At 42.7% G+C, this 25082-nt stretch overlaps 1 protein-coding gene across 2 annotated transcripts in view; it reads right to left on the reverse strand.

The window, feature by feature from the left end:
- The window catches only part of arhgap5 (Rho GTPase activating protein 5), a 53279-nt gene that overhangs the window by 11818 nt on the left and 16379 nt on the right, over positions 1-25082 (reverse strand). For both annotated transcript variants that reach the window (XM_073483511.1, XM_073483510.1), the window contains exon 4: positions 1935-2012. In XM_073483511.1, coding sequence (XP_073339612.1) covers positions 1935-2012 — 78 coding nt within the window. The remainder of the gene's footprint in view (positions 1-1934; positions 2013-25082) is intronic.

A 25082-nucleotide genomic window follows, 5' to 3' on the forward strand; every position in this document is an offset into this window, starting at 1 on the left:
TATATCACCACATGTTTTTTGTTAATGGTTCGTCAGTTTAACCCTGAGCAGCTTTTTATCTCAGTTTCCTTATTTACAGCGATATATCACGAGTCGCAGCAGAGGAGGAACTTCTGGCACAACTTCACCTACTTCTGAAGAGCGTGGGCGACGGGAGAGATGCTGAGGAGAGGAACTCCAGCGACTCTGAAGATTGAATTTATGTATTTTCATGTTTATATAAAGGGTCTTTGTTTCGTGCTCTGATGACTTTGATGCTCGTCCCACTAAAACTTTATTTTCAGGAACACTTGGCCCATTTTAGAAAAATATCAGCTGGCAGTTGAGCGGTTCTTCATGCTGCAGGACAGTTTCATGGAAAGAACTCAAAGAACTTTGAAATAGTTTTAATCTTTTCTTGCAGGACCACGTTTCCAACACAAATATCTGTATGTGAATAGATGCAGGGTCTAGTGTTGTTCCTGGAGCATCATAATTAATGTAAACATGGTTAAACATGGCTTGAACACACCACAGAGATTGCGACGGGCGGCCGACGAGCTTGTACGTTCTGCGCCTGCCTGAGAAGAAATACCTCTCAGCATATGATGTAGCCGCTCTCGCTGATAAAGCAGCTACTAATGGAGAATATGTCTGATGAAAGGTTTAAAGTCTCACAGGAGGAAATAAGGAGAAACTGCACTAAACAGGTGAAGTCATGGATATCTGTTTCCGCTTCTCTTTTCTGCACTGATCCCCGATCGCAATGATTTCTCTCACCAACGAGCTGGCACCAATTCTACATGCTGAATCGGCCAAAAATCCTCCGACAAGGGTTGTTTAGTGCCAACGGAGCGGGACACACTGCTCTGACAATGCCCGACAGCTGACAGTCAGCCTGCTGTGTGGGGGGGCCTCTGGGGGTGTAACGACCATAATGAAGGTACATTCAGAGCCTCAGTCTGAAAGTTCATTTTTGTTACTTCTTTTTCTTTTCTTCTTCCTTTTGCCACTAAATTCCCCACAAAGAAAGACTTGGATGTAGATTTGGAACGAGGACAGTAGCAGAGTCAGTGAGTTCGCTCTGGGCTTTTCACCGTGAGTCCAGTTGTTTTAATGTATCTTGCACCATTAACAGTCACGACGCATCAGGATACTGGCAGTTTCTGTTTACACTGAAACCAACTTATACACACAATTATCAGTGGATGACTTCTGATACTAAAGAACATCTCATTTCTAAATGTATTTATGGTTTATTATCTGAAGAAGACAGGAAGGAAAAGATCGTATGACGTCTGCATGTTTCAGGCTGACTGATTCATGACACTGAGAAGAAGGTGCATAATTTTTTTAGATGCATTTAAACGTATATTTTTATTATTTAAAGGGGAAAACACTCATCATATTTCGGCTGTTGACATCTGAGGCGTCTATTAATCTGAACAGTCATGACACAAATTGATTGACTACAATAAAAGAGGAAATAACGCGATCAATAATCAGTGTGGGACTCCCTCTTTCAGCGGCTGGCTGTAAACTGCCTGGCACTGCTGACCGTGAGCTGTTGATTTCTGCCTGTGGTGACTTTATTTATTCTAACAGCCCGTCTGGCAGCTCACCAGCCCTCGTGTGCAGGTTCGACGCTGCTCCGCGGGGCCATGTGTTTCTCTTTAAGCACTTCTGCTGCGTGGTCAGATTTGGGATCAGTTTTCTCTCTGTGGGTTGAATTTACTGCACACATCACACAAACCCTCCTCGATTGGTAACACGTTTCCAAAGAAACTCCTGAGTTCCCCAAACGTTCGTGGGAAAATAATTCAGAATCACGATCTGTAAGAAAATAATGAGAACCAGCGGCGCCTGCGCTTTGAAACTCCTGTTACACTTCAGGTAGCTGAGTGTGTGTTTATGAGGTTGTGTGACTCTGTGCAGGTGTGTGTGTTTGTGTTTACCTTGATCAAACTGTTTCTGGATGTTGTCCTGGTCCGTCTTGTTCCCGCTGACGCGATACAGGCCTTCTGTCGTCAGACCTGCGAACACAAACACACCTCGGCTCAGAAACAGCTCCGACTGGACCTTACACAGAAACTGCTGAATTCAAACAGACGGGCCGACAGGAGTTGTGTAATTGGTTTCAGATAATGTGGTTTTCTGTGACCACACAGTGAGATGCTTTTGGGGATAAAGGTTAGAAACTTTCATGCCACGAATTCCCGAAGTTTCCCAGAACTTTTTCTCTGACACAGTATCCACCGCTCGCATCACTAATTTAGGCTTTTTCTCATTAAAGTCTCGATAATTTCTGGTTTCCTGTAAGTTGGCGTCATCAGTTTACTTTGAGGGTCGCAGAGGAGAAAAACACATGCAGCACAGATGAAAACATGAATCAGTAAATAAACAAAGTGATACTTAAGAAGGATTACTTTTCTAAACTCTGGGTCGAGTTATGGATCAAAAACAACACTGCTGTCCGGCACAAACACATCAACATCACAATCACTGAATAACGGAGGAAAGTAGAGAGCAAATCTTTATGTAGGTCAAAAAAATCAGCTTCTAATTATCAACGAAAGGTGAAGAAAGCAGCAGAGAAGAGAAGCTCAGTGAGCAGGTAGAGATGGAGGAGGAAAACCAGCACTCAGCTGAATATTTCTCTCATTTTGTTTTTCATTTAATGCAGAAATATTTCACAATCTAAGATTTCAAGTTTGTTTTTTCAACTCGTGGATATTTTAATAGTTTTCAGCCTTTAATATGACAAATTTGGGACTATTTGCATCTCACACTTCACTTTAAGTTTTATTCCAATTTTGCTTCTATCAACATTTTGATTTATTATTATATTCTGCCTTGTGTTTCTTTTATATCTTCCTTTTTATTGTATTTAAGCAGAATTTGTTGGCAATCATTTATGAGTCATCAACAATATCTGTTGTTATTTCTTTATACTTCATAATACGTGTGGACTAATAAATAAAGTAAATACAGTACTGTGAGTCAGGTGGGTGTATAAGCTCTCTAAGCTCCGGCCTACAGCTTTTCGGTCGTTGCTATAATCTGTTTCAGATATTATTTTGTGTCTCATTCTAGGTTTCAGTTTGACATTGTTGTATTTAAGGAAAATGTGTTATTTTCACCCTTACTTAAGCTGAAATCTTCATTGTAGCTGCGAAGCTAAAACCACTTTCGTGTCTGAAGTGGGTGCACGAGCTCGACCACACGTAAATAAAGTCTTTTCAAATCAGTTTGGGATCTGAGGGCTTCTGGAGATTGTTTTTTTGATTGTTTTTTCCATTTTTAAATCAAGTCTCCAGCTGCTTCAGTTGTTTAGCAGAACGCTGCAGCGCTGTTAGAAATGTTTTGTGGACTACGAGACTTCACCTGACTTTCTATCAGCATGGCAGTGAGGAGATTTGAGACTTTTGGGTGAACTTTTCCTTTATAAATACAGCAGTTATTGTACTGTGAGTCAGGTAGGCGTGATAAGCTCTCTAAGCTTCAGCCTACACCTTTTCAGTCTTATTTTGTGTCTGTTTAAGCACTCAGGTGCATTATGTTCCTCCGCTTTAACTTATTGGATTAAATGTCAACGATTTCTATTCCTCGACAACGTATGACGGCAGAGTCTTCTCCAAAACGTAGCTGTGATTTGCCTGAATAACGTTTAAGTTTGTCCAACGTGTTGTGGTTAAAATCACTCATAATTCAGATGATATTTCAACCTTAAGCTACAGACAGTATGTGCAACAGTTGTTTAGAGCAACAACAACAATACCAGACAAACAAGAAGTCAACAAATGATTCTGAGCCTTCAGCCGCTCTCAGAGCAGCTTCTGTTCGCGTCTCCGACCGTAAAAACATCTCAGCCAGCTGGCACCTGACAGCTGATCTCAGACCAGCACATATGGAGACAGAGTGTCTTAATTAGAGCTATAATGTGCGTTCAGGCTGCAGGGATGAACACAACACACACACACACAGACACACACACACACAATCCATACAGGTTCTGCTCTGTCGCTGCTGCAAGGTCATCCACACTGCAGCATACATGCCTGTGCTGTGTGTGTTGTCTCTGCAGAGGCAGTTAAGCAGAGACAGTATTATGTAAATTCAGCTTTAATGGATTCAACTAAATCATGTCAAGTGTGAGAAACTGTGGGAGTGTGTGTGTGTGTGTGTGTGTATCTGTGTATATTAGTGTCTCCCTGTGTGTTTTGAGTGTGTGTGTGTTGACTCAGGTGTGTGACAGAACACTTTGTCTCTTAAAGTTAACAGAAATCTGAGGAAAGCAGCGTTTTTTTCTTGCTAAATGAGTCTAATCAGCAGCCCACTCAGCCCAATTTGTGTGTGCATGTGTGTGTGTGTGTGTGCATGTGTGTTGTGGCAGCGTCTCACACAGTCAGCAGAAGCAGCTCAGAAAACAGAGTGGGTGGAAAAGCCTTTAATATGTTGCACTGCTGTGTATTTAATATGCTCAGATTACTATATTTGCGAGGACTGACAGTGAACACGCCGAAGCGTCGACCTTCAGCCCGATGACACACCGATATCACGCAAATTACACGGTGGAGAAAAACGCCTTGTTCAAACATGTGAACTCATCCGAAGCCTCTGAGTCACGGTCGTGCGACTTTAAACTCCGGTTCTGTTTCCTCACATCGAGTTAACTTGCCGATGAGACCTCAGAGTTTCGATGTCTCACAGAAAACTGAACATCGAGACGTCGAGCAGAAAAACCACAAAAACATCCACGAGGAGCTGGTTCCTGAGGAGGAATTTTAATGATCGAGAACACAAAACAAATGAGAAAGGCTCAGATTTTAATGTGTGCTTGGCAGTTTTTTGTTCCTGGAATATTTACTGAGGTTAGACCAAAACTTTTAATTTAGTTTTTCTGCCGTTATTTTTATATTATTCTATTTTTGTCTTGTTTTTCCATTTTTATCATTCAGTCACTGTTTTTTCCCTCTGCTTGTGACTCTTTGAGAACATTTCCTCGCTGAGGGATAAATAAAGTCTTTATTTTCTATACTAACATTAAATATTCAGACTTTAAATCTGAATTATCAGAAACACATGCAGACGTATATCTTTCCTGTCTTTTCATTGGGATTGTCTTCAATTTTGTGCATCACGCTCAACACAACGCAATAAGCAGTAAAGACCATAAAGATGCCAGTTACCAAAATATTATTTTGTTTTTAAGAACGTTAAATGAAGCACAATGCAGCTGTCCTCTATAATACCACTTTCACACAAACCCACAAACACTCACTAACATCTGGCTTTTGTCTTCAAAGATCGAGGGAACAACATCATTTATTCCCGATTAAACGACCCTGCAGTAGTCGAGGATATTTATCGGCTCCAGCAGTGATGGAAACATGATATCTGGGCGGACACGCTCATTTTCACCGGTGCTATTCTGTAACACGCATTGACATTAAGGATGGCGGTGCCTTAAACGTTTCTATCCGTCTCTGTTCAAGCAGCACCCGAACTCTGTTCAATCAGTGTTGAGTTTGAAACAGAGACTGAAGTAAAAGATATTAAAAACGTACCCACGTTCACTGTGAGTCACAGCTGGCTGGTCGGTACTGAGCATGTGCAACTTACAACAACAAAGACGAGAAAGAAGCAAGACGTTCCCGACATCAAACACGACGCGCCATAAAAAAAGTTTTCTTGTTTTCTTTTGTTTTTGTCTTCAGTCTTGTTTTCCTGATCGAGACCAAAGATAAATCAGTTATTCTGTTCTGTTCTCCTTGAACAGGTTTGTCTTTGTATGGCGACAGAGTTAGCTTATGTGAACCTCACAATAAAGTGTGATCTAATCTAATAAACTATTCTGACGCATTAGATGAAACATTTGTAGTTAATTATTGTCAGAATTCGTGAATGGACACTTGAACTTCTTGCCAAGTTTCCTACCTCTTGTAAACAACTCATTTCCGGCGGTATGACATCAAAGTCCGACTGATACGTTGTTACAAATTCACATTTCAACCAGTTTCATCACATCAAAATGCCTTTCTCTTCACAACCAGCAGCCCATTGTTTAAAGCTTTCGATCGACCCTTCACTGACCCGCTTCAATGGGAAACACATCACATTAAGGAAGTAATGTTCTTTTGATTATAAAAACATTCACCTGGCATACGCTGGTCTGTAAAATCAGCCGATAACTATCAGGAAACAAACGTTTTATGTGTACAGGCAATTATTTTTCACGATTTCCTTCGTAGTAATAGCCCGGCCGATGAGCAGTTACGTCATACAGGTGACTCATTTTTACGATTCTTCCACGTGTCCTGAACGCAGCATCGCTCATTCACCTGGGACTTTAAACTGACCCGACCAAACGAAATGCCACCACCCCGAACATCTCTGTGTCCTCGTGAGGACATTTGATTCTCAACAGGATGTGCGCACACACACACACACACACCAACACACACACACGCACGCACACACACACAGACACACCGTAAACCTGAGGGGAAGGAAGTTAACAGTGCAGCTCATGTTTGCATGTTGAGATCTGATAAGATTCATCCTGCTGTGATGTGATCTAATATCCTGATGCATGCACACACACACACACACACACACACACACACACACACACACACACAGTTCCTCTCATCACTCTCTCTCTCTCTCTCTCACCATCTCTATCTGTCCATCTCTTTCTTATCGCCAAACTCTTTCACTCTCTCCCTCTCTACCTGTCTCTCTCTCTCTCCTCCCATTGGCCACTTGCAGCCGTTATTTTATTGTCGTGACAACCATCTGCCGTGGGAGGGGACAGGAAGCCAGTTCAATGAGTGAAAGTCAATCATTGGCTATTTTTAACTCTTATTTTGCCAGGCAGGGACACACAAGCCTGATTTTCCATCACATCTGCCGGCCTGGCTCTGCTCGGTTTGACTGCAGTGGCACCGAACGTTACGACTGCTCAGTTTGAGGCTTATTTAAAAAAGCTATTTTAAACTTTACCTGCAGATAAAAGTTTCATAAAAGTTTCATAAACTTTACAATGTGTATGGTTATAATTATGCTGCATAACTGCGACCGAACTCAATAAAGGTTTTGGACTATATTAACAAACGTCTTGTGTGATTTTCTGCATCGTCAAAAAAACAACCACATTCAAAGTTTCCAATAGAGAGTTGATGTGTTGAATAATGGAACAAAGATGCACAGAAAATAAATAACTCCTACACTGTTCGACACACACAGAGAGCGACTGTTGTGAGAACTGCAAACAGTGTTGTTGCCCCGAGGAAAAGATCCAAACACTTTTAAAACAGTCTCCGCTGCTGTTCAGGGATTCATTCAAAGAGACTGGAAGCTGGCAGCAGAACTGTACTGCTGTTTATCATCACTGTGTAGGGTGACCTTTGACCTCAGCTGTTTGATAGTGACTCAGACTGAGGTGTTTACTCGTCTTTATAAATAGAGCACAAACCTCCGAGTGTTGAACATGTTATTCCCATTGAGATAATGACTTTAAAGTGTTGACATGACACCGAGATAACCAGATTTAAGATAATGCAGCTCAACACGTAAACACGGTCTGTGTGTTCACGGCAGGCTGTCGACCTCCACACAGGAACAGGAAGCCATTTTTAACAAGATCTAAGAATTATCAAGTCGACAGTGTTTTCTTCACATCACATGTTCACCTGCCATTGTACCGCGTCCTTGTTGGATCGCACTAATACAAAGCCTGATATATGTCATTCCTCTGAGCTGCAGAGCTCCATTGTTGTCCGCAAACTATTAAAAACACATCAGTGAGTCACACACGCTGTGGTTTATTTTGATTCAATCCCACATACGCCATTCTGCCGCCACGAATACTCACTGGGGCTCCTAATGTGCATGCCAAAATAATTCCTCTTGTTTGTTTTAAGAAAAAACTGGGACTTTTAAAGGGCAACTCCACCAGCTTTCCACATTAAAACCACTCACTGGTTAAGTGAGAGTTAAAATCTATGTTAGCCTGTTGGAGAAGCTAACACTGATAGCCTGTTAGCTTTACATTTTCTGGACCAACCGCCTCCACCAACACGCATCAAAGCTAAAACTGATCGCCTGTCTGATCAGTACGTGTCATTCAACCAGAACCAAGGATCCTATTAAAGCTAATAAACTATTATTTGTAGGTTCCCTGACCAGAACCAGCATTTTACATGTTAGCAGGGCGTTAATCGTGTTTATTAGAGCAACTGGTTTATGTTCCCTCAGAACAGTACGTGCATCGTTCAATCATGAAGATCCAAGTTAGCGAGTTTATCGTATGCGCATCAGTTATTATCTGATGTGTCAACTATAATCATAATAATCTCGTTAAAACTGTAGTCGGGGATTTTTTAAGGTAACATAAGAGGTCTGAGATATGACAGGACACAGCTACGAGTTTAGGGACTGCTTCTGTAACAGGAAGACGGGATTTTTCCTATGTGAAATTGAAACTTTAGATGGGACCAGCAGCATGGGAATGTTTCTGTGATGAGGCTCCAGGGTTGCAGGAAATCTGACACCGACCCAATAGTAAAGATTTTTTATTATCCACCTGAACATACGGCAGCAGTCTGAAGTGGGTTTCTTACCTGTGTGTTAGGTTGTTTACCCTGAACACACAGAAACACACACGCCCACCAGCGTCGGTCAAACCCGACAGCAAACAGGATCTGCTGCTTCACATCAGCAGATCCCAGCCCGCATGTTCCAGTTCCTCGTATCCAGAACATTGAGGCCTCATCCCGCTCATTATAAATGGTCCATGACATGCAAACATGCAGCGACTCTTATAAGGAAGATGAATGTGCAGGTAAAGGCGCTTTTTTTTCCCCCCCTGAGGAAACCGAACGCTGCTTTTTCCCACAATCCTCAGGCTGAGAAATGAGCTGAGCTCTCAGGTCTGGAAGTCATTCTGCTGCCGATACTCTACTCCAGAGAGACTGTGTGTGTGTGTGTGTGTGTGTGTGTGTGTGTGTGTGTGTGTGTGTGTGTGTGTGTTAAAGAAAGAGTGCAGCTTTATGTGTATGGAAGTAATGACCTAAGGTGAGCACTTTCTTTGTCTTTTTTCCCCTCTCTCTCTCTCTCTCTCTCTCTCACTCTGTCTCTCTCTCTCTCTCACACACACACGCACACACATGCACACACATGCACGCGCGCGCGCACACACACACACACACAAACTCAGAGTTGTGGTCTGGTGGAGTCATCAGTTTCTCCACTGGTGTGTTAATTTAATGACCAGCCCTCCACACAACCATGGGTCAATATAAATCAATACAAAGGCTGCAAGGAGTGTGTGTGTGTGTGTGTGTGTGTGTGTGTGTGTGTGTGTGTGTGTGTGTGTGTGTGTGTGTGTGTGTGAGTATGATTTAATATCTGGGCACCTTGTGTAACGAGATCCATACTCACACACACACACACCCTGAGCAGACACCAGGCCCACAGCTGCAGTCTGAGATCTGTACAGTCGGGAGTTAAATCACAATTTCATCAAATGTAAAGCTTCGGTGTTCGTCTGCACTGAAGAAAGATGGTGCGTCTGGTTCTCTGCTCTCGGAGGCTGACAGCAGTTTCTCTGCAGTCAAACTGTCAAGATAAAAAAACGAACAAAAAAATCTGAAACATGACACGCCGGGCCGCAGAGGGAAGGTGAGCTGTAATTTCAGAGGAATATCAGCCTCCTCAAAACGCTCCGACTTTAAGACCACCGATGAAATATCAAGCAGCCCTCAGGACATCACATCAAGATCAGGATGTGAGAACAGATGTATAATGTCTTCTGTTCCTCTGGAGGAGCCTTGTCAAGTCTGAGAAAACTACCCCAGTCAAGTAATCGTGTTTCTCTCGGCTTTTGAGACGACAAAAGTGTAACAGGAAGTCTGCAGTGAAAACTGGAAGCTAGCACTTGGCAGGGAGGGTCTAGACGAACAGAGATCTTCGTGGGACACCTCGGGGATGAAAATAGGCATGTATGACTATTGTCCTCTCATGCTGTCATGGTTATCTCTCCCGCCACAGTGCTAGTTATAAAAACTACTCAGGGTGAGACCTGAGAAAAATATGATGGATTTAAACTTTTTGAAAAGGCGTTAAACTCATTTACTAAGGACAAATGTTATTTTATTCTCCCATAATACTTTGAACAATAAGTCTGTGTTGAAATCTGAAGAAAAAGAGCTAGTTAGCTGTTAGCAGTCGGTGGGTAGCAGTCTTTTTTACACACTATTAGCATCTAGTATTTTTAAGGCTTGATCCATACAAGAGATTAAAAGTCAGAACATCTCTTCCGACTCCTACGTTATGCAAGTGCAATAATAAATCACCAGAATGCCCCCTACATGACCCAAAAAAATAAGCCCTGTCCTCTGGTAAGCATCTGGCTTTAAACAACAAGTATTTACTTTATTAATTTAATTTAATTAATTTAATTTGGCACCGCAGACAGAAAAAGTTGGACTGGTGCATCTTCACGAGACACAGAGAAAGAAAACTGGAAGAGAAATAATATGAAAATAAAAATAACGGCAAAATTACTCAAGCGAACTATTAAATCAACAAAGAAACTGAATCAAATGTCACATGACGAAGCTTTCAAATTGCTATTTAAAAGAACAAAACCTGCACAGAGATGTTTCTCATTGGACCTGTTTGATGATGTGAAACGCAGCTCGACTGTCAGGACATTTACATCAATATTTAAAGTCGGGCAGCACGAATGTTTCTGCAGAACAGATACAAGAGGAAGAAAGAAGAGATGAGACGCGAGGAGCCGAAGGCCGATCGCTGCGAGGCTGATAAGAAGCAGAACCATGTTTGTAAGATCTTTCTTGTGTAAATGTCTCATTTACATCCCGTCAGCCTGAATCTGAGCTACATTTGTTCCACGCAGGAGAGGAGAGGGGAGGGGAGGAGAGGAAACACGAACACAGTGGATGAAGAAAATGAAAGCAAAGGTGAGAGCAAGACATATATAGTCAGTGCATAAATGCAAATATACACAAACATTAATGCAAATAGTAAACGTGGCTGTGAGGGTGCAAACAGCGACATCACCCTGCTGATCGTACGCAGCTCACGTTCTGTTGGTTTCATACTAAAGTTTCAGACATAATAAAAAACCTCACATACTGTTTCAGTCAACTAAACAGCATGTTGGTAAGAAATGCCAGACGAAGTTTTGGCTAACGCTGGAAAAAATGCTCAGATGATGTCAAACCAAGACGGTGAAACAACTTCTCCAGCTCCAAGTAAACTTTTAATAAGGCAACTGACGAGAATAAAGAAATAAACGATCTCGAAACAAGAATATGAAAATGTGTGTGTGACAGTCACCTTTTATTTACATGTGATATTGTGCAGCACGACAGATCGTCTGTTTTATTCTCAGACGATGGCTCGTGTTTAAAAAACTTTTAATAATTACAGCTGTGAAGGATCACAACCTGAAAACACACGCTGACCTCCACACAGCTTCCCCGTATGAGCGGTTGTGATCTGTGTGTGTGTGTGTGTGTGTGTGTGTGTGTGTGTGTGTGTGTGTGTGTGTGTGTGTGTGTGTGTGTGTGTGTGTGTGTGTGTGTGTGTGTGTGTGTTGACAGTCGGACAGATGTCCAGCTTTCAGGAAGCGACGGGAGCAGCCGACAACACACCCACACAGTCACACACACTAATTTCTAATGTAACAGAGACAGATGGGCTGGCATTATAAATAGAGTCGTCAAGCTGCAGCTACCTAGCTACCGCTCTATTTACTCACACGCACACGCACGCACGCACACACACACACACACACACACACACACACAGTCCACTTTTTGTGTTGTCCTGTTTTTCATTACTTCTCGACCTGCAGCTCGATGAGTTGAATGATAATGAGGCCTATTAAATTAGATCTGAACACACAAACTCTGCAAAGACAAAACACCGACTATCGTCCTCCACACTGACACCAAATTTGTACGAGTGCCGCTTTTTTCTTTGTCCGTGCAGCAACAGAACAAACTTACAGCGGAGTTATTTTTTCTTTAAAATGTTTATGACAGCAAACTAAGATATTATTCACCAGACAACTTTCCCTTTCTAGCTGGTGCAACAAAAAACAAACAGATAATGTGTGTTTTCCTTGGAGTAGCCACTACCACAGGACCAAACTTGAGTTCAATCATTCATTTAGTCTGTAATGGAGACGTGACAGCAAGTTGATTAATTGTTTCAGGGAATTTTCATGCAAAAAACTCAAACACTGTCAGCGTCCAGCTTCTTAACTGTGAGGATTTGCTGCTTTTCTTTGTCACTGATGACAGTAAATGAAGAGTATTTCAGAGTTTTGGACTGTCTGTGGAAAGAAGAAGCCATTTGAAGACGTCATTTTTGGTTTCGAGACATTTTATAAAGAAAAAGACCAATCGTAAAAACAACCAACATATTAATCGACAATAAATATAATTGTTGGTTGCAGCTAGAGATGGAAATGGTATAAAAATTCCCTGTTTTTTATTGATTAATGCAGATTCAAGATTGTATTTGCTGTAAAATGTTCTGAATTTTGTCCGACAACGAGTCAAAACCTCAAAATTATGCCGTTTACTTTAATTTGAGACAAAGAAAAGCAACAACTCTTCACAAAATGGAATGTTGGGCTTTTTTTTTTTTTTTTGCATAATGGCTGCACGGTGAAACATCCCCTTAAACCTCGATGCACTGACGAGGAGGGCAGCAAAAACCCACAATCTGACCACCAGCGCAAACATCTACTACAGCTGTGGGTTGTGAGTCGTGAGTCAGCTGTCAAACTCTGTTAAACACACACACAAAACTGAAGACTCACACTGCAGTTTTTCAGTGACTTATCTGAACTCACCAGCACACACACACACACACACACACACACACACACACACACACACACACACCAAGCATTTATTTTTGGTAAGGCTAAGAGACAGCACGGGGGAGAAGAGGACGGAGAGAGGAGATAATGATGAGATGGAGAGGATGGAGAGTAAAGCCAAAGAGAGGAGCATGAGAGGATAACAGGAGAGAGATGAGATGCTGGAGGGAGAGGGGAGAGAGGAGAGGGGAGAGAGGAGGGAGGAGAGGGGAGGAAGAGAACGACGAAAAGGAAGAGGGGAAGATTAAAAGAAAGGATTACAGAGGGCAAAGAGGAGAGGAGAGGGGCAGAGAGAGTCAGCACCTTGTGTTGTACAACATGGCCGACTAAACGCCCTCCAGAGACCTTCATCAAAGCTACCGCATCATCAGAAATCTGTGTGTGTGTGTGTGTGTGTGTGTGTGTGTGTGTGTGTGTGTGTGTGTGTGTGTGTGTGTGTGTGTGTGTGTGTGTGTGTGTGTGTGTGTGTGTGTGTGTGCGTGTGTGTGTGTGTTAAGCCTGCAGCAAGGTGCTCGTGAGGTCAGCGGCTCTCAGAAGGGCGACAGACTGACATGTCTGTAACAGCAGGACTTCAAATCCTCTCAACACTTTTCCATTTGCAGCTAATGTCCAGCTGTTAAAGGACTATTCCACTTTTCTTTTTTTACACTCTGACCGTTTCTAAATCTGTGTTTTCTCCCCGTCTCATTTAGAGCTGATTTGGGTCCATCGCGGTGCCTAAAAAGCCGACAATAATGGATGTTTTCTTGCGGTTATGTAAGGCCGTAATCACAATCCAATTAAAAACGAAACATTGCCAGCTGTATTCATAAGCCGTGCAGATTGTTTGTTTCTAACCATTCACAAACAAGACGTAAAAAAAAAGCAGACGCGACAAAAGCTAGAAAACATTCACCTCATCGGGGAGGAGACTCAGGGAACGAGCAGAAACTCACAGCGAAGCTTAAAACAGCTAAAAATAAAGACGTGTTCGGCAGACAGAATCACACCCACCGCTGATCCCACTTGGGCCAAACTCTGGGAAACGATCGTTCAAAGCGTTATGAATGACACTGATCAGCGAGAAGTGCAGTTACAGCCGAAAAACAAGGTGACATTTCCCTCCTGATTGGCTGAGACGGCGATGACATTACCCAGCGAGCCGGGACATTTTTTTTCTTACTGCTGCCTTGTTAACAGCGAGAGACGGAGGAAGTGTTGAGTTTGAGGCTGTCGGAGTTTATTTTAATGTTTCAATTTCAGCTGAATGTCAGAAAAAGGATAAATTTGAATGCAGATCCGACTGTCAAAGTGTTCAGTCCTCAAACTTTTGGACCTTTTCCGAAACAGACTCAACTGACAGGACTGAACTTGTCAAAAAGGTTCCCCATCACCGTATATCAGTTATATAAACTCTTACTGAATAACTCCATACATGACAGACACTCCCTGCTGGTGAGGACTGAGTTTAGTGCATCCAGATAATAAAGCAGGTCTCCAAGCAGCTGATCCGTCTATTTTAATGAAGGTTAAATTAAATATACTTCTTTCTTCAATATGTTTTACCAAAGTTGAGTAAAGAGAAACTTCTGATCCGCTGTTCTGAACGTAAGAGTCCAGATAATCACTGCAATTTAGACCAAAGCTATGGAAAATACTTGTCTGTGACCGGTGAATCAATGCTCGTGGTAGCGTAGCTTAGCATACATTAGCGTCTGCGTCTCCGTTTTGGCCTGAGCCAAGCAGATAATGGCAAGAGGCAAAGATAAACATGACAAGGATATTCACTCCCTGGTCGGGAGGAAGCGTGGAAATAGTTTTGATTTTGGAGAAAAGCTAGCAAGCTGAGATTTAACCAAGATGTTCTGTCGGGAGACGCAGCAACTTAAACCAGCGGTGAGTAAGAGAAAGTATAAATAACGTACAATCTGATACGTCACACGTAGAGAAAATGTCGGCTAATCACTTGGCTAATTTATGCTACGTAACATGTCATAGGCTTCAGCTAATAGTCGTGACTAGCAAAACAAAATTGTTGTGTCTATGAACCTCGACAGTTTTTGCAAATTGATATCCCATCATCAAGGATCAATATCATATTGTGTCATGATGACACTTGTGATTTAAAGCCCTGCAAAGTAACACTAACATATACAACACGCTGTATCTTTAGGATCCCACTGACTGATGAGTAAAAGCTGAAGTTTCAACATACGCAACCTTCGTTTTCTTTGTACCTGTGCTGTTTTCTTTGCCTCACCTGACCCAGTTGGATCAGAATATTATCCACCATGTTTTAGCTTTCATGTGTTGGTTTACTGAAACTAAAAACGTTGGGACACACTGTGAACAGTTTTCATACACATGATTACTTCAGCTCCAAGTAGCTCTTATAAAAACAGTGTGTTCTGTGGATTATTCAGAGCGACCCAGACTCTGTGAAGAGACGTTGTCATGCTGTCAGCACCAGAAATTCATTTCAAATGTATTTGTGCGGAGATAGAAATCTCAAAACCTGGGCCAATAACAACACGGCTATTTGCAAGATAGCACGAGAGCCAAGTGAGAAAATATATTTGTTTTGTGTCCTCTGGGGGATCCAAACTCTCGTCTGTGATAAATGGCCAATGATGTAATCCAAAGTGTCCGATTGAAAAAGAAATAATGCGACACTGTGATTCGCCTTTCGCTCCACTGCATATATTATCCTCACGCACGGAGGTCCGAGTGAACGTGGTCACCTTCTTTGTCTTGATATTCACTCTGCTGCTCGCTCGCTCGCCCGCCGGTTTGTTTTCAGAGCGCTCACATGTTCGCTGGCGGCATCATGGCAGCGAACATGAGAGATAAAAAAAGAGAGAGAAGGGCAGCATAAGGGCTTTTCAAGGCAAACTAAAGGAGGACTGGACTGCTCAGATACAGCCACAGGACACACACACACACACACACACACACATTTACACACAAGCCCCATTAGACCAGATGACTGCCTTAGAGCTAGGTGGCATCGCACTAGCCTCCCTCTCACCCTGCTTCCTCGTTCTCCCTGCACAGCCTGGCCCCAAGACACAAACACACACAACGACCCATCCAGAACCTGATGTAGCCCCGGGCCTGAATCAGGCTGGCCTCGTCTGTCCCCCCTAATACTCTGCTGCACACACACACACACACACACACACACACGCTAGAGGCCGTAACCAATTGCCTTAATCTAATCCTGCACTGGCCCTCTCACTTTAAGCAATATGGAGAAGGAGGGAAACAGAGAGAGACTAAAAAGGGGAAATATCCTCTTCCTCTTCTTCTTCAAGTCAGCAAACAAAGACTATGTTCATCACAGCCAGTGTGTTGAGGGGTGGACTGAGGTTTGGGTTACTTTATTTGTGCTTGTAGGTAGATTTAGTTTGCAGTAAAAGAAGACAAAGTATCTGTCCGGACAAACACGAGCTGTACTCTCAAACCCTTCATTCTGCCCACTGCTGGTATCGTTGTTTAAACACTGCTCGGGCCAAAACGAGCCCATTATTGTCCTTCTTGATAAACGTCAGCTGCTGTTCTCGACTGTAAAATATACCCGTCATAATTCTGCAAATTACTTTCTTTGGCTCAAAACAGCACAAAACCCTGAGAAAGTCTTTTAACTGTCCTATAATACACAGAAAAAAGAGCAAATCTTCATTAGGGAGCTGCAGCCAGAACATTTTGATTTGCATATATTTCCATTTCTATTTCTGTTGTCAGACGACTGAACGAGTATAAAACACTGACTTCATCGTGCCTCATGGACGCCATCAATTAGGAATCAGGTGACACGGGAACTTTTCACACCTGTGGGGATTTCCCCACGTTTTCAACTGCGTCAGGAGTCGTGTTGAGCTACAGCTGCTGAAAACCCAACATTACCTGGTTCTGCAGCTTCATAATAAAAGGTTTTAAATTACTTAATATTAACAAGACTTGTAATGTGGAGAAATTGGAGAACGTGAAATGTGTTTATTAACAAATTAGCGGGGCTTTGTTAGCGGCTATTTGTCGATCTTACTGCAGGGAGGAAGAGTTTTTAAATCTGCTCAGTTGACCACTACTCAAGACGAGCGCGTCATCAGTTAAAGACACACCTTGGCGCAGGTAGCCCTGCTCGGACCGATACCAGTCAAGCCAGAACATGTGGATGGAAAAGCCCCAAAAGACAAAACCAACCCAGGACACTCTCGCTGCTGCAGAGATTTCATCTTGAGTCGATATTTAATGTTTCACAAAATGAAAATAAAGATGCTCTGTTAAATTTGCTCCTGGCCATGTTTTTTTTCTCACAAAACATTTGGCCAGCACCAGTTCTGGAAACCACTTTTAGAAAAGCTGCATTTTCTGGGTGAGAAAACAGAAACTTAGCGTGAAGGTCTTAGCCGACATATTGTGGACGTACTCGCGCAGAGAGAGAAGGTCATGATGGATATTTCTGAAGCCAAAAACAGGCGAACACTTTCAATTAAGTAAAGTACAAAGGATGCACCAAGGCCTCTCTCTCTGTCTCTCTGTCTCTCTGTCTCTCTCTCTCTCTCTCTCTCTCTCTCTGGGGATGATCAGCACACAGAGAGAACAAACACAAGAGAAGAAATAAAGAGGGCGAGCGAGGGAGGCAGAAAGAGCAAAGTTTGCCCAGAGGGAGGGAGGGCGCCTGGATGAAAGAGGTTAGAGTCCTGCTTCACCTATTCACCAGGAGAGAGAGAGAGAGAGAGAGAGAGAGAGAGAGAGGGATGGGCGGGAGGGTAATGGAGGAGTGGCTGTTCAAATATTCAGCCACAGGCATCACACAGACACACAATGACACACACACACGCACACACACATTTTCTTATCTCTTAGTGTCTCTGAGTCGGTGACCAGGAAATCCACAGGGAAGAGATTAAGAGTGCGGGCAAGGGAGCAGGATGTAATGCAGAGTGTGTGTGTGTGTGTGTGTGTGTGTGTGAGTGAAATGACAAGAAATGTTCATTTAAAACTGTGTGTGCGCTTGACTTTTTGAGGGAAAACTGAACCGAGCTGAAACACTTGAGTGCCTAAAATTGGGTTGTTACGATCACACAAGCGGTCACACACACACACACACACATAGAAACACACACACACAGACACACACACACAGTATGCATCCAAGCCCAAACATCTTTTTCAACCACCAGCAACAACCCAGACTGGTTCCACAAATACATCCGGTCATACATACATTCATAGTGTTTTGGTCTCGCTCTCACGCTACCTCTCTCTCTCTAACACACACACACACACACACACACACACACACACACACACACACACACACACACTATCTACCCAAAAACCACACGCCACACAAATAGCTCCCATCACCTCGCTGCCTCTCAGCTGGTGGTTTATCGCATGTGGTTAAAACTTCCAGTTTGTCTTTTCAACTGGTAAAAATCAAACACGAGTCAGTGACTCACACACTGGGAAGTATTAAGAAACACACTCTGACTCAGTTCCAACATCACCACTATAAAAAAAGGTCAAAGGTTAGAGAAGCGGGCTGATCAGAGGGATTTATCCTGAGCAGGAAGTTAATCAGTTAATCACTGCAGACTGCCGTCATGTAAACGGAGCTGTATAAAACACCTGCTGGGGCTGAAATATCACAAACCTCCAGAGTCTCGCTGGACGCAGTCATGTGAGAAAATGAAATTCGCCAGTGACCCGGAGGTAATCGTAGAAAGGGCAAGATTGTGTACGCTGAGATTTCCTGGTACAGCGGAGGAAAACTGAAAGAGTAGCTGGAATAAAGCGTCTGGCGTGCCCTGGATGGAGAGCGTAAATAAAGCTGCAATGATTCATTAGTTGTCGACTATTAAAATAATCTGCAACTATTTTGATGATTGATACTCAAAATTCTCTGGTTGCAGCTTCTTAAATGTGAATATCTTCTGGTTTCTTTCCTCCTCTATGACGGTAAACTGAATATCTTTGGGTCGTGCGCACAACGAGACATTTGAAGACGTCATCTTGATCTACTGGTCGACATTTGTCACCATAAATGAGACGTTTGCTTCGACCAATGACAAATACTGGTGAAGTGTGGTGAGGTGAAAAGATCAGGACAGCACAGTTGTTTGGTTTTCCTTCTACTGTGTTGATACTGTAGGAATTCAAAAGTGCCTGTTAGTTATCATTTGTTTGCAGTTGTCTGCTGACACACCTGTCCAAAATAAAACAGCGAGCTAACATCTCTAACGTGTTCAGATATGGCTGCACTTCCTGTAGCTGCTTCATAATTATGACTCCTCCAGTATTTCCTTTGTAGAAAAGCCTGTGTGTTTGGTTTGCAGTAACAACAGCTGATCAGAGCGCACATATTGGCTGAAAAGGAAAAGAAAAAGGAAATAAAGCTGAGTGTGATTGTTAGATGCTGCCCTGACCAACATGTTTTCTGCTGCTCAGTCTGGTTTCTGTCGTTGGTGACTCATTTCGTAGCTGTGGATTGTTTGTCGTAAAGAAAAGGCTTCCACATAAAGTTTGAATAAAGTGAGATGTTTTCATCCCAGACAGACAGAAACACCAGAAGGCCACAGGTCAGACGGTCAGACCAGTCCCAACAGGCTGCTGGGAGCACTGGCTGCTCTGGACCATTGAACAGGACGCCCGGTCAGTGTGTTTCCATTGGACATGACGTCAGCCCAGCTGCCAGCAGGAAATCAACACACACATGATTACATCACAACACACACACACAATGAGTGTAGAGAATGGGGCTCACGCCAAGCGCCAATCAATTTCCAACTTGAACTCTCACTTTAGCTGATTTGTGCTGGAGCTCAGAGAGCTGGAGGCAGAGATATAATAATAAAGAGGAGAGAGGATGATTGACGGGGAAGAGCAGAAGAACACAGTGTTAAGATTACGTCTCATCTCCTGTCAGTTGTGCTTTTGTAGCCTCTTATATCTGAACGCTCTCCGTCCAAACTCTTCCTTCCACTGAATGACGACGAGGCTCTTCAAGCGCACACTCAAAAGATGTACTCTAAAACCTATGAATTATTTTTATAAAAACCTATTTCACTCCAGAGAAAATCCCTCTATTCCGCTACAAAGTCAGGAGTGGTGATCTGACTTCAAAGCAGGCTGAAAATAGCCAATAATCAGCTTTGTATGAAGCCCGGTTGACACGGCTGCTGAATAATTCTCCGGCAGAGCTCAGAGTGGAAGTTAGAAACCAGCCTGCTGGGGTTTCCCTGCCTCGCTCCTCCAGAGAGACGCCAGATGGGCATCTGCAAAAATCTGGCACCGTTACAACAGACTGAGGAGACTTACAAGTGCAAGACGATGTCACTGACACCAGAAATTAGATATTCACGCTGATAGAGATGTCTATTATAAGTGCTGACCATTAACACGAAGGAATTATGTTATTTTAAAAGCAGGGCGGGGCAGTAGACGGTTGTTGTGTGTCTCATGCTCCTACTCTGCATCAAGTCTGCTGGTCGTTCACCATATGCAATATTGAAATACGTAAAAATGCAGGACTCTCGTGCACAAATAACAATGTAACATTAGCTAGCTTGCTAATTAGGGCCCGAGACATCAGCAATCTAGTAGTTTGTTTCATGCTGGTTATTGAGAAAAGGACCCAACACTTCACCCCGCCCCTCTATCCCAACAAGAATCGGGACACCCTATCCTAAGGCATCAATGTGCAAAATGGAGGGTAGGGCTAAGTGGTATATTGGGATTGGGCCGAAGCATTTAATTCCTGATAAGAATCTCACCAAGTAAAATAGCACTTGCACTGTGCTGTTATGATAACCAAGGGTTATCGGGGGGTTTAATTCAGAAATGATGGCACAACCAGAGACGATGGAAAATTAAAAACCCGAATGATGAACGACATGTTCTGACTGAAAATTGCTTTCAAACAAAGGATAAAAAGTGCAATTCTTCCAAGAGCAAACTTCGTTTAAGACGTGTTTTTATTCAGTCAAATAGCCGAAGGAAGTTCTTTTGAAAAGCAGAACAGAACAGAACAGAACCGCCTCTCCTCCCTCCATCCATCCCTCCTCCTCACATTATACTAAGTGCTGGAGAAGATAACAACCAATGGGACTTCCAAATGCATCAACATCAAAAAGCTATTTAATCATTGCTCTGCCTCTCTCTCTCCAGCCTTCGTGCCAAATACCATTTCATGTCTCTGGGGAGCAGGAAACATTTAATAAAACTTCTCTAATCGAGTTCGGCAGTGGGGAGCTGCGTGGCCTCGCTCACGCAGTCGCATCCGGCTGCTCGTCATCTGAAAGACTCTGCTTCTGCTCCGAGTTCGTCAAATGCTTTTATTCTCAGAAGCCACCGTGATGTTTCTGAGGGCTGTTTTGTAAGCAGACCTGACAAAAATAAACCCTATTGTGCCTTTTTTTTATCCGGCTTCAAGCCCAGGGGTTATCAAAAATGAAGTTTTAAGGACTGCTAGGGGCTGGATAGTTAAATTTAAAAGACATTTCATTCACTGTACGTTAGAACAAATGTGCAATTGAAGCAGCACTTAAACTAGATTAAAATATATGCAGCCTGAACTGGTGCAGACTGCAGCCTGGGGCGTGTGTGTGCTTTAGCCATTTTTAAAATACCAAGATGTCAGCAAATTTGGGTGAACAAAGAGCATTTCGGAGGCAAAAAACAAGTGAGCCAGCGCCTCACTTCCACCGCTCTGCATCCACTTCTCACCCGTTTTTTTTAAAGCATTTTCCCATAAAGACAAATGAAACATCAGGATGACTGTTTTCCAACTGATGAGACTGATGTCGTTTGATTTCTTGAAGAAAAGTACATCTTTAAAAACCCGGCTTGTGCAATGATGCGGTTGCCGTGCTGTTAAAAAGGCAACACGGCCGGCATATAAAATATGAAGAATTTGCATCAGCACCCAGCATCAGCCAGCACTCAGAATTAATTATTCACTCCTGCGCTGTATATTAATAAAAACGGGTTTTAGGATGCAAATGAGAGGTTTAAATGTTGCAGCTGTCTTTATATTTCATCATTTTAATGCCAAAAATTAAAGAATAATCAGTGTTTTAGAGGAAATGTCTCCAGAAGGACGGAGTTATCACGTAGCAATCACCTTGACCGAAACAGTCAAGGACAAAGTCTTTTTACATAAAATTGAACGTAGGCTTACATCTGTCATCTTCTGTGGTGAGACAGTGACACATTTTGGGTGTTTACGCTTAAATTTGTCACATCAAGTCAGTAACTGTCAGTTGAAACATCCCGAGGTTTACTGCTGGAGGCATGCTAACACATTTGGGAGCTCAGTTTTAAATTAAAACAGAGTTTCAAGGCCTCCCCTTCTTTTTTCAGAAACCTTGAAGGCTTTGGTTAATTTATTCCTGGAGGCACGTTGACAGATTCGGGCACTGCAAGTTGTTTTTGTCTTGTAACGAGTAGAAAAAACCTGCCAGTGGAACAAGAGAAAATTAACTAAAAACAAGTCTTGTTTATCTCACTGAAATGAGACTTTCTGGGTGTCTTATATTAAGTGTAATGACATATTTTTGACTTGAAAACACACAAATATGCTCGTAAGTATTGAGTTTTTGCACCGCTGCTAAAACGGCGACATGGTTGGTACATAAAATATGAAGAATTTGCATCAGCACCAGAACCAGCGAGCACTCACAGTTAATTATTCACTCCTGCGCTGTATATTAATAAAATGGTTTGAGGATTCAAATGAGAGGTTTAAATGTTGGGACTATCTTTATAGTTTATCATTTTATTGCCAAAAAGTAAAAGATAATCTGTGTTTTCTGTCCCCTTCACTTAACTACTGAAATGATGTCATCGGTTACAGCTTTTTAAAGATGTAATCTCAGTTGTTTTTTGGGGCCAAAGCTGATATTTGGAAGTAAAAAATTCTGATATGTTGACAATTGTTTTGCAATGATCCCTTAAAATGTGATTATCAAAAAACAACAGGATATTTTACAGTTGCTGCCAGTTACCTGTCGCTATAACGTCCAATTAAACGTCCGGTTATCCGTCAAAGATCGAGGAAGAAAGTCGGCGAACATCACTTAACGTAACGTGAATAAAACTGTTAAAAATGACCTCGTCTGTGAGCATTTCTGAGTCACATCAGATAGTTTTTTCAGCAGGACGTCCCTGTGTCTCCCTCTAGGACAGCTGGACAGTGTGACTTTTTGGGACGTCTCCTTTAACTTTAACTGAGCCGCTCCGCTGCCGGAGACTCTGCTGGAGGACGACTAACACTAACACGCTGCACTTCCCTCAGTAAAGAAGTCATTTTTCAAAAGCTACTCCTGCTGTCTGAATACCTGAGAGTTCACTTCTCATACAGCGAGAGGTTGCTGAGCGCGTGGGCAGGAAACTTTAGAGAAGTACCTCATGTCTCCACTTACTCATCTCTCTTTAACAAAAAAACCCTTTCACCTTCTTCTTCAGCTCTTCTTAGCTGTCACTTCTCTTCTGCAGCGCTCCTCTTTCCGGAGTATTATCAGGTCTCCGCGGCTCTGACCCTTCGCCTCCTTAATGTCGGCTTCTAGTAGAAATTGAAGTTCCTCCCGCCGATGACCTCTCGGTACGTCGTTCCGGATAACACTGAGAGCTTAATGCACAAAATACAGAGTGCAGATTTGTGCTCGACCTTGTGCAGTTGGGTAAAACGGTGGCCGTCTAAAAGCATGATCCCCTGACTGCTGCATTTTGGAGAAAGGTAAGTTCAGGACTGATCGGTGTGCTGTAAAGGCCACACACAAAGAGATACCCGAGGCAGAGGCACACCGAGAGCTTTAGAGACCAACAGACTTACTCTCCTTGAGATACATTGAAAACATTTCATTTACACAACCTCAGGTACGCGTATATTTACAGTTTCTCTGAGATAATAAGTGTATGTATGTGTGCATGTGAGGCTGACACACAAAGTCCAGGTAGGATTTATTTTTGTTCCCTGCTAAAGGATACTCCCATCATCCACAGTGTTTTTACACCTGACTGCATCCCTCTCAGAAGAGGCATCTGACAGCTGGTGTAGCTTGACAATGAAAGAAATTGTTAACCTCTCACACCGCCACTGTCATCCGGAGATATTTTCTTTCTTAACTCCACCAGACTTCCCTCAGTTCAATTAACTCGCACAAAGGGACATTTTATAATCCTAGGTTTGTTGAAGCACTCTCATTCTTGCCTGTACCGTCTATTCCCTCAACAAGGCAGCGTCACTTAATCGATTAGTTGTCAGCTATTTTGATAATTAACCGGTTTTGGTTTCCAGCTTTTCAAACGAAATATCTTTGGGATGTGGACAAAACAAGACCATTTCAGTAGTCCTCAATATCTCAGCACCGATCAATAAGTATAATAAGAGGAACACAAGCACACGTGGAGGGTTGATGGATATAAAAAGATCCTAAAAGCTCATCTGAAGAAGAAGAAGAAAGTGAGCTGTCACAAGAAAAGGAGAGTCCAAAGATTTACTTAGAAAATGATGTTACATTTGTATAAAGCTGTAATCTACAGCACTGAAAACAGCTTGAAACACTGAGTGGATGATGTGAATCGCATCACAGGGGATTTTCTGCATAAGGACGTACTTATCACGATGTAATCACCTTGGCCGACAAATTCAAGGACACTGTTTTTCTGTCTTTTTTAAGATAAAATTCAGCGTTTCTTTGTTGTCGGTGTCTGAGGTAAGAGAATCACACGTTACGGGTGTCTGAGCTCACATTTGTCGTGTAAAGCCAGAGTTAAAACATCCCTGGGTGTTCGTCTGCAGGCGTGTTGACAGACTTGGGCGCTCGGTTTTAATTCAAAACAGTCCTTTCATGGCCATTGTCTTTCAGAAACCTTGAAGGCTTTGGTTAATTTTTTCTTAAACAGTACAAACCTTTGAGGGTTTCCAATGCCCTTGGGAAGCCTGTTAGTTATATTATAATTAGAGTGCGGCGGCTGGAACGCACTAAAAATGATAACAAGCAGATCCCTCCGAACAGGAAACAGAGAGACAGCGAGCGCAGAACAAGCATCATCCTGATTTAATGCAGGCACTTTATCTCAGAGTTTCTTTGACGCTGCACACTTTACACAAAACTCTTGACACAGACGTGCACTTAATTAGCCGATTCCTGGGGAAAAAGTCACATTGCGTTGTCACCATGAGACTCAC

The sequence above is a fragment of the Pagrus major genome, chromosome 16, assembly GCF_040436345.1.
Source record: "Pagrus major chromosome 16, Pma_NU_1.0".
Lineage (NCBI taxonomy): Eukaryota > Metazoa > Chordata > Actinopteri > Spariformes > Sparidae > Pagrus > Pagrus major.